Here is a 15,896-nt window from a genome sequence, read left to right as displayed (position 1 = left end):
TGCCTTTTGCAATTGACTAATGGCGAATTTGTCAATGCCAATGGTGGTATTATTATTATTATTATTATTATTATTATTATTATTATTATTATTATTATTATTATTATTATTATTATAGAAAGAATTGGGTGGCAATGAATGGCTGGTTTTTTTTTACCAATCCAGATAGCCTTAGTTTAATGTGACATCTTTAAAGATAGATGCTATCAGATTGAAGGAAAGAAAAAAGTCAATAGGAGATGGAAATTTTACCTGGGGTAGTTCACGGACATCAAAAATGCGCTGGAGGCCAAGAACGTAGCCTTCTTTCCGATGTGCATTGAGTTTGTTAAGAGCCATTTCTGCAGCAGCCTTTACCTCCAAAGAGTTGCACGTTGGGGGCAGAAAGCGAAAAGGTGGAGAAGTAACCACTGAGTGAAGCATCTGAACCCCAATGAAGAAGGAAATCAAAAGAGACATTTTGGAAACGTTTGAGGAATCAGAGAAGACAGCAACTGGAGCCAAGCTAGAAGAACAAGGCTAGGAAAGATCTTTACATTTTTTTATATACTTTAACTCAATAGCTAATATTTGTTTTTTCTATCTCACAGTGACCCTCACCTTTGAACCTCAACATACACATTATTAACACCGAGTCAATGATTAGAAGTCTATAGGTTTGTAGGGTGACTCTTACCAAGCAACAATCAAGTTGTTGGATTTAAATCACTGCACCAAAAATCTATGTCTGTTTTTGTCTTCAGTTAGAAATGAGATGTAGGACTCAGTAGAATTGACTCACCACTAGAACTAAAATACAGGTAGTCAATGTAAGACCACAATTGAGTCTAAAATTTCTGTTGCTAAGTAAGACAATTGCTAAGTGAATTTTGCCCCATTTTATGATTTTTCTTGTCACAATGTCAGGTTAGGCATTGTGCTTGCCCTGGGTGGAGTGTGGGTTAGGATTGGGGGCTAGGCATTGTGGGTTAGAGATGGGAAGGCCTGGAAAAAATCCGGAAAAATTGTGAAAGACAGTTTTTTTCCTGTTTGCAGGAAAAACGGTTTACTTCCCCACCAAACCTTTCCTGTTTTTTTCCCCAGGGCTTCCCATCTCCTGTTAGGATTGGGGATGTGTGGGGGTTAGGGTTACCATAAGCGTGGGAGGCCTTGGTATGGCCTCGTGTGGGTCAGATGGGGGATCTACCAAGCCTCATGGCCATGCCATTGGCGAGTGCAACGTGGCTCGGCTAAAAGTGGCCACAGAACAAGTGGGGCAGGTTCCCCCTTCACCTGCCCAGCCTCTTCTCTTTCACTCCTGAGCCAGACTGCTGGCGCTTTTGGCCACCTGGCTCTCTTCACAGCTCTGCCCACAGTCACCAAAGCAGCAGGTGGAGTGCCGGAGGCTCGGGGAGGGAGGGTGCTGAAGCGAGCCATCAACACCCATGCCGGCCGCCCCTTCCCCGTGGAGCTGGAGAGCTTGCCACACCACTGCTCTTGCTTCCCCCAGGAATTGCATTTCTTTGCTTACCTGACTTCCAGCCCCGTCCCATTTCTCCTCCTCCACTGCAGGGAAATAAAAGAAGTTTGTGGAGAAAAAAAAAGTCAGTCAATCAATTCCAACTTCTCGCGGGAAAAAAAAAAATCTCGCCACTTTGGTTCTGGGCTGCCGCCTTCCCATTCACCTCTCAGGTGGGCCTGGCCAGGCCAGGAACCCCACTCCAGGCAAAGGCCCCCACTCCAGCCAGAAGAGCGTCGGCCTGGCCACCCCCACCGTGGCGCCCTTCCTGCCACCACCCAGCACAGCCACTCCGGGGCTGCAGGGGCTGGCCTGGCGTGGGAAGGGCACACGGCCCATCCGCCTTCCCACAAAGGCGGCCTCCCCAGATCCCCAGGGCAAAGGCCCCCCACTCCAGCCAGAGGAGCGTCAGCCAGGCTGGCCCCACTTCGGAGCCCTTCCTGCCGCCACCCAGCATGGCTGCCCCAGGGCTGCAGGGGCTGGCCTGGCACAGGAAGGGCCCATGGCTGCATGCCTTAGCTAATGTTCTTCTAAGGGCATCCTTCTAACTTATTATTTCCTTGTCACTTTCCTATTGCTAGGTAGTAATGTCCCGCCATTGGTTACTGGTCATGTAACACTCACCACAGCTGCCACTTTTCTGTCTTAGCATTTCCTTTAACAAGTTTCCTTAATTCCAATCTGACACCATCAATATTACATATTATGTGATACTATAGATATTGTTGTCTACAAAATGACTGGGTTTGTGAGGCTTATTAGTCAGAAAATAGTTGATTTTATGGGTGCATTTGCATTAAAATGGCCACCGGAGGTATGGCTTGTTTGCTAAGCATCCATAGATGAGAAGACACATTGGGAAAGTGTCAACCCTTTGGAATGAACCAGACAGGAAACAGGACAAGATGAACTAATTCTTCTTTATTGTTAAGACTACATTAACAGAATTTTGCAAGTCTGAGAGGACAAACTTCTCCCTGCTTCTTTTAACTGCTGGATTCATCTGAGTGGGCCCTTTCTAAGAGTCTTCCTCTGTCTGTGAAGCAGCTGGGGGTTCCTGCCTCTCTTCTCTGCTCATTCCCTGGACAGCCTCTTCTTCCCTCGTCCTCAAAAGTAATCCACACATTGAATTACACAGTAGCACATGTGCACAAATATACACAAATCCCTCTTTTCATGTTTTCTATTTTCCTAGCTTATTAGCACATCATGACTCAGTATAGTGCGGTCAGTGGTATTGGATGAGAGTCACTGGATGTCTTTGGGACTGACATCCTTTCCTAACACAGCCTCCATCGCAAGGCGGCTGTTGTGAGAAAGTGCTTTGTGCTTGGCACTAGGTTAGCTGCAAAGTGCATTTGTCCCAATCGCTTTGACTGAGCTGGGAGAACATTCTTGGTAGGCAGATGGACTGAAGCCCAGAGACTCTGTTTTTCAATCATTGGGCTGGTCCTGCAAAATGGCCTCCCAAGGGAAATTCAATGGGTTCAAAATGGCCTCCTATGACAAGTTCATTGGAATCAATGGAGGTGTATACAGGATACTGTTTTGTATTGTAAGTATGTTTTCTTTTCTTTTATATCCTTATATTATTATTCTCTGAGGTCCTGAGAATGTCTGTGATGGAGGGATATATATAAAATGAATTAAAGATTGGTGCAAAAGATTCCAAATTTCCAGATTAACCCTTCATTGAGGGCTCTTGTGACAATGTTAGGCAAACAATGGTCAAGAGAGATCTTGGATCTCCTTCACTGCATATATTCAGGGAAAATGTAGAGGTCCCCCCCCCCCGGAGTACCTTAAATGGGATTTCTGCACCAAGCCATGAGTTGGAACAGTGGTCTCAATCAGTGTTTTTTTTTACTGTTGGTTGGACATGTGGACTTCAATGCTCAGAATTCCCCAGATAACATATTGTAAAAGCAGTTACAATGCTTTTTAAACAGAGTCCAGCTAACATGCAAACCCTGATTTAAATAACCTTTTAGAACTTTGTAATATTGTTTACTATGCTGGTTTTTTTTAGGCATCTTATGAGAAGTAAAGAAATGTTTGGATTTCTATACATCAAATAACCTCTACTACCCAATTTAAAAAAAACCAAACATTTTCTCCAAGCTCTAAGTCTGAAACATCCAGGGAAAAAACAGGTGTCGCTCCTTACAACAGGAAAAATGCCTTACATTCTCACAGGGTCTTCTGCACAGGCTGTGTGTTTGTTTCAAAAGAATAAATGGAAAAAAACAAACAAACTTGATTTTTTGAAATAACCACCACAAAGACTGTCATGCTACATGGTTTCTTTTATTGAATGTTTTTAATATTTCCTTGAGCGGGAAAAGTAGCTGCTGTTCTTGTGATAAAGGGGGGAGAGAAGGAGGGGAGGGGAGGGAAAAGGAGGAGGGGTGGGAGGTTTCCTCTGAATTAAAGTTCCAGTTGTACATCGCCTTTTGTTTGGGAGGTTTCAGCCTGTGGCCCTGAAGGCAGTAGAAGGCCACGGATCTCTATTGCAACCTTTCCTGGGCATTCAGCTGATTCGGAAACCCTTTTGGGGTAGGGAGGAATGGTTGACATGGTTTCCTCTCCTAGACCAGGAATGGTTGGATGTGGGTCCTTCAGTTCTGCCGCATCAGGCTTGCTCACAGGAAGATAGTCGATCACCTGTCCCCCTGTTTCCTTCTGGTTTGCTGGTGTTTCTGTGACATTAGCTGAGTGCTGAGGATGGTGTGGCTCCTGGGGTGCAGACCCGGATTAAGACAAAAGAGAGAGCAAGTGATTTAGGGAACTGTCCATATCTGGCCTATAAATTGTGCTTAGTTGTTTTGTGAAATGCTCAAGACAATTGAGGTTCATAAATTCTGCTCTCTGGATGCAAGAAGGGGAGACTTTTCCAACTGTACTTCCTCACAGGTAGACCTTTTTTTTTTTGGTCAGTTTTACCAGGTGGGATGGACAGGAAACATGTCCAGATGAGATCACTCTACTTTGTTGCATGGTTACATTAATAAACTCTTGTAAATCTGAAGGTACAAATTGACCATCTCCTTTACAGCCCGTGAAACTAGGGAGGGTCCCTTCTGAAGCTGTTTCTCCATTATGCAGCTACTTGGCTTATCTGACTATTCCCTAAGAAGCATCTCTTGTTCCCTAAGGAGTCCTATTGGTGCAGTGGTTAAAGTGTAGAATTGCAGGCAAATTCTGCCATAGCCTGGAATTTGATCCTGATGGGGCTCAAGGTTGACTCAGCCTTTCTGAGGTTGGTAAAATGAGGGCATGGATTCTTGGGGGAAATATGCAAATAATGTTTAAATTGTAAAATGCCCAGAAAGCAACATGGGATGATGTTGTTGTTAATTGTGAAGTCATGTCCAACCCATCGCGACCCCATGGACAACGTTCCTCCAGGTCTTCCTGTCCTCTACCATCTTCTGGGGTCCGTTTAAGCTCACGCCTACTGCTTCATGGGATGATATATAAGCCTAAATGCTATTGCTAACTCTTTGCCCCATCTCTCCAGGTCTTTTCCACATAGGTCTTTTCCACATATGCCTGGCCTAGGGAGGATTTTAAACCGGGTTTTTTAAGAATAATTTTAACTGCACAACTTTAAATATTGGTTCAATTTGGTTTTATCTGGTGGGGGTTGTAAACATGTCTATGTTTTTAAATATGTTGTGAGCCGCCCTGAGTCCCGTTGGGAGAAGGGCGGGATATAAATCAAAACAAATAAATAAATAAATAAATAAATTGCCTATAAACCTCTTTCTCTGCTTATTTAATTGGGAATGGGGTAATTTTGTTTGATTGTTGCTAATCGTTTCATTTCACTATTGGATTTTAAGAGTTACAGTATAAACTACCTCACTCTGGAGGCTTTGGGCAGAATTTTATATCAAAATAAAATAAACATCATTATTAAAATAATGACATCTCAGAAAAATCTTATAAGAACATTGTCATCTGCCTGCTTAATTCAAGCCAGGTCTTAACCAGTCATTTATTGAATTATTATTTGAGAAATCTGTTGGTTTGCTGGGTAAAGTCCAGTCAATGTATTTTAAAAAGTAAACTATACTCAGCAACCCAGGAATAAATATTTTCTGCAGATGACAGCTGTCCGACGAACTTACCGGATGTGGAAAGAATTCGCAATTTACAAAGACTGTTTTCGGAAGTTTTATCCCTCTGATTATTACAGAGCCCTTGCATAGGCCTGCATCCTAGAGCAAAAGAGAAAGTTTTCATCAACAAAACCCAAGAAATTTAACCTGCCAAGGTTTCTAATATGTAATGCAGTGTTTCTCAACCTTGACAATTTTAAGGCATGTGGACTTCAACTCCTAGAATTCTACAGCCAGCAATGCTGGCTGTGGAATTCTGGGAGTTGAAGTCCACATGCCTTAAAATTGTCAAGGTTGAGAAACACTGATGTAATGGGATAGCAATAGATATGGTTGATCACAGGGCCTCCTCCATTTCTCCCTGTGGTTGACATGCCATTTCTCCTCCTCAGGATGACCATTTCTGTAGTCCCATTAGAGTGAATGGAGCCTCCATGGGAAAGCTGAATTCATCTGCTATGCTTCTTATAATTTTTAAATTCTTTCTTTTCACAGTAATCCAACCATTCCATGGATTTTTTGAAGCAAATTTTCCAGAATAGGAAATGCATTTTGGTGTTCCAGATATTAATTTTGGTATTTTGATGATTGTATTCCTATATTTATATATTCTCCGATTGTTGGAGAATTCTCCTACAAAATTTTGGAAATTGATAATTAACCTTATGGTTGATAGCTTGACTTGGAAAATAATGATCTACTAAGCTTGAATTCTAACTGGAAGAGCCTTATTCATTCATTTGTTAAGGGTTTATTTAAGGTTGGAGAGCCAGTTTGCTGGGATGATAAGATTATTCCAGCTAGAAATGGAGTTTGGTTTGGACCAGAAGACCACTGATGTCCATTCCAACATAATTCTCGGCTTCCTCTCCATTTCTAAAAGGTGGACATGTAGAACAGGTTCTCAGGTTTAATGATAAAAGCATGGGCTCAAAGTAGGTTTAGACATTAGCCTCTTCCGCGGCTTCAGTGTGGATCTGTATTATTTGTTTGTTTGTTTATTTATTTAATTTATATGCTGCCAATCCCAGTGTCCTGAATGACTGTGGTGGCTTACAACAGAATAAAAACATAGGTATAAAAACATTAAAAAACTTTAAAATCAAGATCAGCAACAATGAAATAAGAGCACCAATGATACAGGGCTGGACTTTTGTTTCTCATTCAGCCTCCCTGGCCCCCATATTTCTTCTTTCTGTGTTTAGATAGATTTATTATAGCTAATATGAGCCTTTGCCTCCCAATTATTCCTTACTGAAGATACTGAAGATCATTCAGAATGCTAGAAATAGGTGAACAAAACCCAGTGCCTACTGTACGTTCACTTAAGAATTTATGTCCAAAGTCATAAGCTTTGGTGTGAGTTTTCCTTTCTTATCATTTTGTGACCCCTGGGAATTTAAGAGTGTAGAGACCACAACTGTAGTGCAGGGAGAGAAAAAGAGAAGCCATGAAGGTGCAGGAGGTGAATGTTGGTGGAAAAAAAAAGGGGGTTGAGTTTAAGAGCCAAAGGAGAAGCCAGTGGGGTATAGAACAAATTGAGAATGACTGAGAGATGAAAAAGGAAATGAGAAAAAGAGAGCAAACACAAGCAAAATTAAGTCCTATGTAAAGGAATGGAATTTGAGATCCCTAAAGGAGAAAGTCAGAGAAAGAACTGTGTTAACTTGACTGCTAAGGAAGGTGGGTGGTTAAGAACACAACCAAATGGGAAAATTTGCAACCTTGTAGGGTACTGTAAATGATATCTTTATCACTTATAAATATGGTATAATGCATCCATAGGCATATAAATTTGCATATAATACACTTAATATATTAGAGATGCATTGTTTGTATAATACAAGCATTGGGGTTTTGCACTGGGGCTGGTTGACAGATCCCACCTCCCCCCTGTTCATCCTACTCCCTCCCGGCCCATCTTTTAGTTAGGGTTGAGTATTTATATTTTCATAATATTTTATTTGTATTGTGTACAGGTTTTGTACTGTTTTGTCCTTTTAATATTGTGAGCCGCCCAAAGTTACCCTGCTGTAAGAGAGGTGACCAATAAATTTAATAAATAAATAAATATGTTAATGAGTGAGTGAATGAATGAATGAATGAATTCAGTATTCCATAATGCAGTGGCTGAATTAATAAACTATAGCATGGCATAATGTGATGGCTTGATTTATGCAACAAACTAAGGTAATAATTGATGGATTCCCACAGATTACCTCAACCCATTTTTAGGCTAGTCTAAATGTTGAATAAATGCAGCCATTGAGTCTGGCAGACACTGATGAATAAAGAACACGATATGAGCAGTGGAAAATTTAGTTCTTTAGAAGACACACATTGAGCCATGATGTTGAGCTAAGTTGTAGGCAAGATTGTAAATACTTACTGCAGTTTCAGATGAGAGGAGAGAGCAGTGAGTGAGATCAGACACAGGGGTATTTTTACGACAGGAGGTCTCCTGGATGATGAATTCCACAGTTTTGGAAATACCAGCAACCACCTGTAATAAGTAATAAACATTTAGAGTAGGTCACATTCTCTGCAGGAAATGTTCCTCATAATCTTGGGTGCCCTGTCAATCTTCAATAACCTGAAACCTCCAGAGAGTCCCCATAATTCTTAGCGCTAAGAGAACTGGTAGGATGTTGTCAAATATTTTCAAGAAGAGGACATAAATATATTCAGTAATCAAATTGAATGTAACATTGTAGAAAGATCAGAATCAAACCCATGTGGGAAACAGGACGGCCCTGGGAATCCCTCTGGCAGATAAAAATTAAAATCTTCTTCAATTCAGATTTCTACAGACTTTGAGAATCTGTCTCTACACTTTCTTTGGCAATAATGTAGAAATCAACTGCCCTCTTCTGGAATTATTTCTGTTATTATTTTCAATTTCTACATTTTGCATAAACCCTGGTTTTTGCAGCAGTTTCTATACAAATCAAGGATACAGAATAGATCTGAATAGGTCTTCTAGTCCAACCCCCTGCTCAAGCAGGAGATCCTACACCATTTCAGAGAAGTGACTGTCTAGTCTCTGTTTAAAAACCTCCAATGATGAAGCACCCAAAACTTCTGATGGCAAGCTCTTTAATTGTCCACATTGTTAGGAAGTTTCTCCTTAATTCCAGGTTGCTTCTTTCCTTGATTAGTTTTCATTGTTTCTTGTCCCGCCCTCTGGTGCTTTGGAAAACAAGTTGACCACCTCCTCTTTGGGGCAGCCTCTCAAATACTGGAATACTACTATCAAGTTCCCTCCCCCCCAGTCCTTCTTTTCTCTAGACTAGCCATACACAAATCCTGCATATGTTTTCATATATTTTAGTCATATGTTTTAGTCTCAAGGCCTTTAATCATCCTAGTTGCTCCTCTTTGCACTTTTCCCACAGTCTTAACATCTTTTTTGTAATGTGGTGACCAAAACTGGATGCACGTATTCCAGGTGTGGTCTTATTAAGGCTTTATAAAACAATACTAATACTTCATGTGATTTTGATTCTATGCCTCTGTTTATGCAAACAAGGATTGTATTAGCTTTTGGGGCTACTACAGCACACTGCTGGCTCATGTTTAAGCGATCGTCCACTGGGACTCCAAGGTCACTCTCACATTACTGTTTCTGAGCCAGGTTTTTCACTTAATCTGTACTTGGATCTTTGGTTTTTCCTACCTAAGTGTAAAATCTTGCTTTTCTCTACATTAAATTTTATTTTGTTGGGTAAGGCCCATTGTTCAAGTGTGTCAAGATCTTTTTAGATCCTGAGCTTGTCTTCTTGGGTGTTGGCTATTCCTGCCAGCTTAGTGTCATCTGCAGATTTGATAAGTTCCTCTTCTATTCCCTCATCTAAGTCATTTATGAAGATATTGAAGAGTACCAGGCCTAAGAGGGACAGCATTAACTTTCTTGCTTGAAAACACTCCGTCTCAGCTTTACCTGTGAATTTGCTTTGGTGATCTTGACAAGGGCAAAATAATGATAGTGATTATTTTCAGCATTAAATTTGGCCAGGCTCTCTTTTGCTGCTTCCAGAAAACTGTCTTCAGAAGGGTTCCTGCGCACTGGACAGCCAGGGCAAGGAGGAGTAGAAACTTTAAGGGGAAAAAAAAGCATCATTTGAAAAGGTGAGACAAGGTGATTGAATATGAGCTTGTACATTTAAATCGAAAAGCTTCGATCAGCTTGAAAATTAAGCTTCTCTATCAAACCGGTATCTCATCAGGGTCATAGTTGTTTAGCGACCTGACACAACACTCAATAGCAGGGAACCAGTGAAGCCTGTCATTATGAGGGGTACAATTCTGAAAAATATCTATATCTCAGGGTTGGACTGTGGAGTTTTAGGTGCTCCCTCAGCTTGGTGGCTTTGCTTGTAGACGATTCATTACCGAAAACCTCTTCTGCCTCCTTGTACCAACTAGCATCAGACTGGAATCCCCAAATATAAACTCAATTTGGATTTTTTCTTCTTCCATATGTTCGTGCCTGATTCTTGGAGACAGCCTGGATAACTCCATGCAATTTATTTGGGAAGATTTTTCAGAAGCACTTTACTATTGCCTCCTTCCATGGGTTCCTGTCCGAAAATGGAACTAGAACTCATAGTCTCCCAATTTCTAGCCTGATGCCTTATCCACTATATCAAACTGGCTCTTAATCTGGATTACTTTTTCTTTCATGATAGAATCAGATTCTACAACGTAGTAACACCGGATGAATGCATATGCCAAGGCTGAAGTAACTTTGATTCCAAGGGTAGTCAACCTTGGCTCTTTTATGACTCGTGGACTTCAACTCCCAGAATTCCTGAGCCAGCTAAGCTGGCTCAGGAATTCTGGGAATTGAAGTCCACGAGTCATAAAAGAGCCAAGGTTGACTACCCCTGTTATTCCATCATCCATTAATACCTCATGAAGGAGATGCCTCCTTATCCAAAGTTCAAACCACATTTGCAACAACTTCCAGCTCACACAATTCACTCTAACTGCATAGTCAGCCATTTTGGTAAAGCTTGAATCATCCATTAAATGCCTGTCGAGGTTCTCATGTACTGAACTACAAACAAATCAAGTGGGCCGTTTTGGAGAACAGACCGAGGCAGAAACTAGTAACTGTTTTTTAACCTAACTAAGCAACAAGAGTGGCCACAGTGCATCATGAATTGGTTGGAAAGCATCATTTGGGTCTGAGTGGCAGAAAAAAAAAATCTGAATTCCATTTTTAAATTTAATTTAATTAAAAATTTCCTCAGAAATGCAGGCGTAGTTAGTAGAAAATAATACCTTATACTAATAAAAATGCTGACAGAAAAAGAACGGAGAAAAAAGTGTGCGAAAAATGTATACATTTGCAACAAAAATATACGGAAAAGGAAATTGGGCCAAACGACACCTGTGGTTGAGTAATAGAGCAAACCGAAATTACAGATGTAGCCTAAGATACCTGGAAGAACGGAACAAGGCTTTAAAATTTAATTTGGGTGCTTCTGCGTCTACTTTTTAAATCTCTTTGGGGATATCTGTAAAACTGAAATTGCGAGATATATGTGCTTGGATAGACATTTTTGCCAAACCTATATGAAGTAAACATGAAAAATACGTACGAGGGCGTAAAAAGCAGTCGTTTCTGTGCAAGAATGAATCATTTGTTTTCCTATTTAATCTAATTATTATTTCGCAATGGCCAAAGACCTGGAACAAAAGAAAGTAGTGTGTTAGCGCTACCGATTTCTTTTACCAATGATTCCATGACACATAATGAAAAGCTGGATCTTTTCCACACCTTAGACCCAGGTTTACTTTCCTTTCGTAATGCTTTCCACATCTCTACAGCTCCTACATTTCTTCCTGTGATTTTATATAACCCCACTGTCTTTTTTTTTTTTTGCACTGCAGAATGTATTAGGACTAGGACAGTGATGGCGAACCTTTTAGAGACCGAGTGCCCAAACTGCAACCCAAAACCTACTTATGCATCGTTGGGTGCCGGGTGGGCGTGGCCCATTGGCTGGGCGTGGCTGCAGTGGTAACGGCAGACTGGATGGGACTAAAAAGTTCAATCAATCAATTCCAACTTTGCGAGATCTTTTTTTCCCCGCGAGAAGTTGAAATTGAACCTTTTTTTTTTTTTGCATACGGTGGCGGAGGCCTAAAGTGAAAAGGTTTTATAAAACCCAGCTGAAAGCCTAGGACTGGGGCAACAGTGCACGTGCCCACAGAGAGGGCTCTGAGTGCCACCTCTGGCACCCGTGCCATAGGTTCGCCACCACTGGACTAGGAAGTGCTCATTTGTGCAGCAAACACGATCGATCCAGGAGATGTGATCTCAGTTCTACCCGCTTTAAACCAAACTTAAAAGGCCAAAGGCCAAAAGTATCCTCTGGGAAAATTAGTATACTTACGGGAGGAGTCAGAGAGATGGAAAAGTGTCAGGCCAAGAAGAATGCTCACGAGTCCTGAAATTAAGACCCTGAAGGTGATGTGAATGTTTTGTTTGATAAAGGACTGGAGGGGAGGGGGGCAAAGATTCATTTGGTACCCAAAAGGGGGATATTTAGAGGAAGGCCAAGAACTGTTTCCTCTCTTTCAATGGTGCAGACATGGAAGAACCAGTTTAAGTCGCAGGAGTGGGATTCGGATTGAATATTAGGAAACTCTTCTCAAGCGTAAGAGCTGCGGGACAGCGGGAATGTTTTGCCAAGAGAAATAATGAGCAATCTCTGTCCCTAAATACATTTGCCAGATGACCCAAGAGCCCTCTGTCAGGAAGGCTTTCTCTTGAGTTCCTCCACTAAGTGGGGGTTTGACCCGTTCATCTCCCTCCCTTCCAATGCTATGATTCATGTGTACAATGCCACTGAGTGGACATGGCACCACAGTGCAGGGATTTATTTTGAACACAGAGATGCCAAGAAACCAATGGCTACGTGGGAGAAGTTGGGAAGGCTGTTCTGAAGAAAAAAGTTTGCTACCACATGGCAAGTGGGTTGAGTGACACCCTCAGCCTCCTTTGAAAACCAATTCAAAACCCAGATTTGACTTCTTTCTAAACCCCATCGGTAGTTCTTTAAATAAGCAGATCGATTACTTACTGTCTCATGTGGACGTCTAAAGTTGCACTCTTTCCACGATTTCCTGCTCCGGACATGGCAATCGGTTTCTAGCACATCCAAAACGAGGTTATAAACAGACTCATCATTCTGTTATGGAGAAAGGCAAACTCTTAAAAAGGCAAGACACGGTGTCAATCAATTGGGAGCACATTGGATGAAAATAAATTAACCTTCAAATCAACATTCAGAAAAAGACAGGAGATCATCTGATTTTCACTTGATATCAAGGAATCAACTGCACTCTCAGATAAATCCAGCAGCTTCCTTGAATGGGGCAAGGATGTCCAATTAATTTTAATTAATTATTAAATATATATGCTGCCTGTCTCGCTTTTGAAGTAATGCAAGCACAGTTGTGATGGTCTTGTGATGCATGACTGATAGCTTTTTTCCCCACCCGCTTAAACAATATTGTGCACATGCCAAAAAGGTTTGCAGTTCTGGTGGGATACTGCAGTGCTGTACCTTAGTCTCCGATGAAGTGGGAAGAGAACCTGTAGACCACTAGATAAATCTCTCAGTATTTTAATGTTGTAATGGATCACTGTATCTTCAATGCATCTGTGGAAACTGGTTACTTGGGAGAGCATAGGACAGGCTGGTCCTTAATCACTTTCCATTTTTTCCTCCCTTGTTTAATTTTTCTTCCCTGTATTTGGAACAGCAATCAGCTGCTTCTTTGAGAAACTTAAATAACATAAACCCTGTTCTTTTGAGAGTTGGGCACAAAAGTCTGTAGCATATTGGAACTTTGTATGCCCAGATGTCTAGAGGGAATCTGTGTCTACAAAATCACGGTTTACTCCAGATGATTTGTTACATGAGGCAAAACATTTATTTTAATCCTAGCAAGGGTGAATATCTATTATCATGAAACCTGATCCCAAATGATTAACTTAGAATGTCTTAGACAGATATTATCCTGGTGGCAAATATCTGTAGCTCAGGTGTAGGATGAGGGTGGAGATTCATTCTCCGAGCTTGTGGGTTGGTTTCTGAACGTTTCATTAACAGGCTGGGTAAGATCTTCAGCAGAAATTAGGGGATGTCAGTATTAATGTTCTTCTGCTTATAAGGGCTTCGTGTGGTCAGTAGATCTTGTGATGGGGGTTCACATCAGGTGTAGGTCACATCAGGTGGGGGTCTTGTGATTCTTGTGATGGGGAGATCACGTGAAGTGAGGGTCATTGGGAGGTGAAGTGCTGGTTGGGGAGGGTTGCATAGGTTGGTTGACGGTTGTTGCTTTCTCTGGTTGGCTATGTGGTTGCTTTGAATTATCAGAGGTTCATAGGCTGGTTGTAGGTCAATTTGTCTGTTGATGGAATTGCTTGTGGCACTCCACAATTGCCTGGCACTCCACAAGCAATTCCATCAACAAACACATCGAACAGCCTATGAACCCCTGAAAATTCAAATCAACTGCACAGCCAACCAGTGATAGCACTAACACTCAACCAACCCATGCAAACCCTCCCCAGCCGGCACTTCGCCTCCCAATGATCCTCACGTGTAATGACCTCCCCATCATAAGACCCATCACAAGACCCTCACCTGATGTGAGAAGAGGGCATCAAACTATTCTACAAAGCACCAGAGGGCAGGACAAGAAACAATGGTTGGAAACTGACCAGAGAGAGAAGCAACCTGGAATTAAGGGGAAGCTTCCTGACAGTGAGGACAATTAACCAGTGGAATAGCTTACCCCCAGAAATTGTGGGTGCTCCATCACTGGAGGTTTTTAAGAAGAAACCATTAGACAGTCACTTGTCTGAGATGATATATGTTCTCCTGGACTAGAGAAGACCTCTAAGGTCACTTCCAGTTCTATTCTATTCTATTCTATTCTATTCTATTCTATTCTATTCTATTCTATTCTATTCTTATTCCATTCTTATTCCATTCCATATTCTATTCTGTTCTGATGTGACCCTTCCATCACAAGACCTACTGACTCCATGAAGCCTTTATTAGCAGAAGAACTCCGACACGGACATCCCCTTAATTCCACTGAAGATGTTACCTAGCCTGGTAACGAAAGTTCAGAAACCAACCCACAAGCTCAGAGAACAAATCTCTACCCTCAAATATTACCCTGTCTTTTATATTAGTGGCTTGACTTTGTCTAATCAGAAAGTTGGCCCTACTTTGAGTATGTCTTTTTATTAGGGCTACCAAATCTAGGCTATATTTCTTGGGTGCCATCAAGTGATTTTATAGGTTTTTTTCCTGCTCAAATACATTAGTGCTACCATGATTGGACACCAGAATGCTGGTGCTGAGTGGTAAGAAAGAAAAAAAAATCAATAGAAGGAGGAGATCTTACCTCGGATACTTCTTGGGCGTCAAAAATGCGCTGGAGGCCAAGAACGTAGCCTTCTGTCCGATATTTGTTGTGTTTGTTAAGGGCCTCTTCTGCAGCAATGTTTACCCCCACAGAATTGCACGATGGGGAAAGAAAGTGAGGAAGTGGGACGGAAGCCACTGCATGAAACAGCTGGATCCCAATTAAGAATGAAGTTAAAAGGGCCATTTTGGAAATGTTTGCAGAATCAGAGAAGACAGCAAATGGAGCTATGCAGAGAGAGCAAGGTTCTGACAGAGCTTTGTCTTTCTTTATATATACACTTTGAAATCAGTAGCTAATATTTGCTCTTCTGTTGCACCTTTAAATTTCAACCTGTGAAGCAATGATTAGAAATGTATAACTTGGAAGGGGAATTCTTACTATAGTCATGCCCTTGAATTTAAACAACTTTTGCTATGCCTTCCTTCATCCCTCCTCCCCCACTCCCCTCCTATTTAATTTTGATAGACATAGGGCCCAGTACAATTGACTATCACTAAAATGTATCTTAGTTTTTTCAATTCCCATGTGTGACCTAGTTGTAATCATTAATGTGATGTGACCTAGTTGTAATCATTAATAGGGCCAACATGGGCATAGATAGAGGATCAAATAAAATGGGTTTTGCTGAAGAATAAAGTGGTAAAGAACCAGTTTTGCTCAAATTCTATTCAATCTGTATCCTATTTTCACTTTTTTTCAGTTCTAATTCCCTTCTAGTAATAAACATTATTCCACACTAAGCAAATACAATCCTTATTATTGTAAGTAAATAAAGAATTTCCAATCGATATTTGTTATATTTTTCTAAAAAT

General features: G+C 41.2%; 2 protein-coding genes across 2 annotated transcripts in view; both read right to left on the bottom strand.

Moving 5' to 3' along the window:
• The window catches only part of LOC114923018 (fetuin-B-like), a 10,544-nt gene extending 10,085 nt beyond the window's left edge, over positions 1-459 (bottom strand). The window contains exon 1 of the mRNA XM_029285376.1: positions 253-459. Within this exon, the coding sequence (XP_029141209.1) occupies positions 253-459 (207 nt within the window). The remainder of the gene's footprint in view (positions 1-252) is intronic.
• Positions 460-12,712: 12,253 nt separating this feature from the next.
• Positions 12,713-15,896, bottom strand: part of LOC114923017 (fetuin-B-like) — a 58,914-nt gene continuing 55,730 nt past the window's right edge. The window contains exons 9-10 of the mRNA XM_029285375.1: positions 15,061-15,231; positions 12,713-12,784 (exon numbers count right to left, since the gene is read on the bottom strand). Coding sequence (XP_029141208.1) covers positions 12,713-12,784; positions 15,061-15,231 — 243 coding nt within the window. The remainder of the gene's footprint in view (positions 12,785-15,060; positions 15,232-15,896) is intronic.

This window comes from Protobothrops mucrosquamatus, unplaced genomic scaffold (genome assembly GCF_001527695.2).
Source record: "Protobothrops mucrosquamatus isolate PMUCROS unplaced genomic scaffold, P.Mucros_1.0 scaffold1587, whole genome shotgun sequence".
Taxonomy (NCBI): Eukaryota; Metazoa; Chordata; class Lepidosauria; order Squamata; family Viperidae; genus Protobothrops; species Protobothrops mucrosquamatus.
This window is presented reverse-complemented; position numbering and strand designations above follow the sequence as displayed.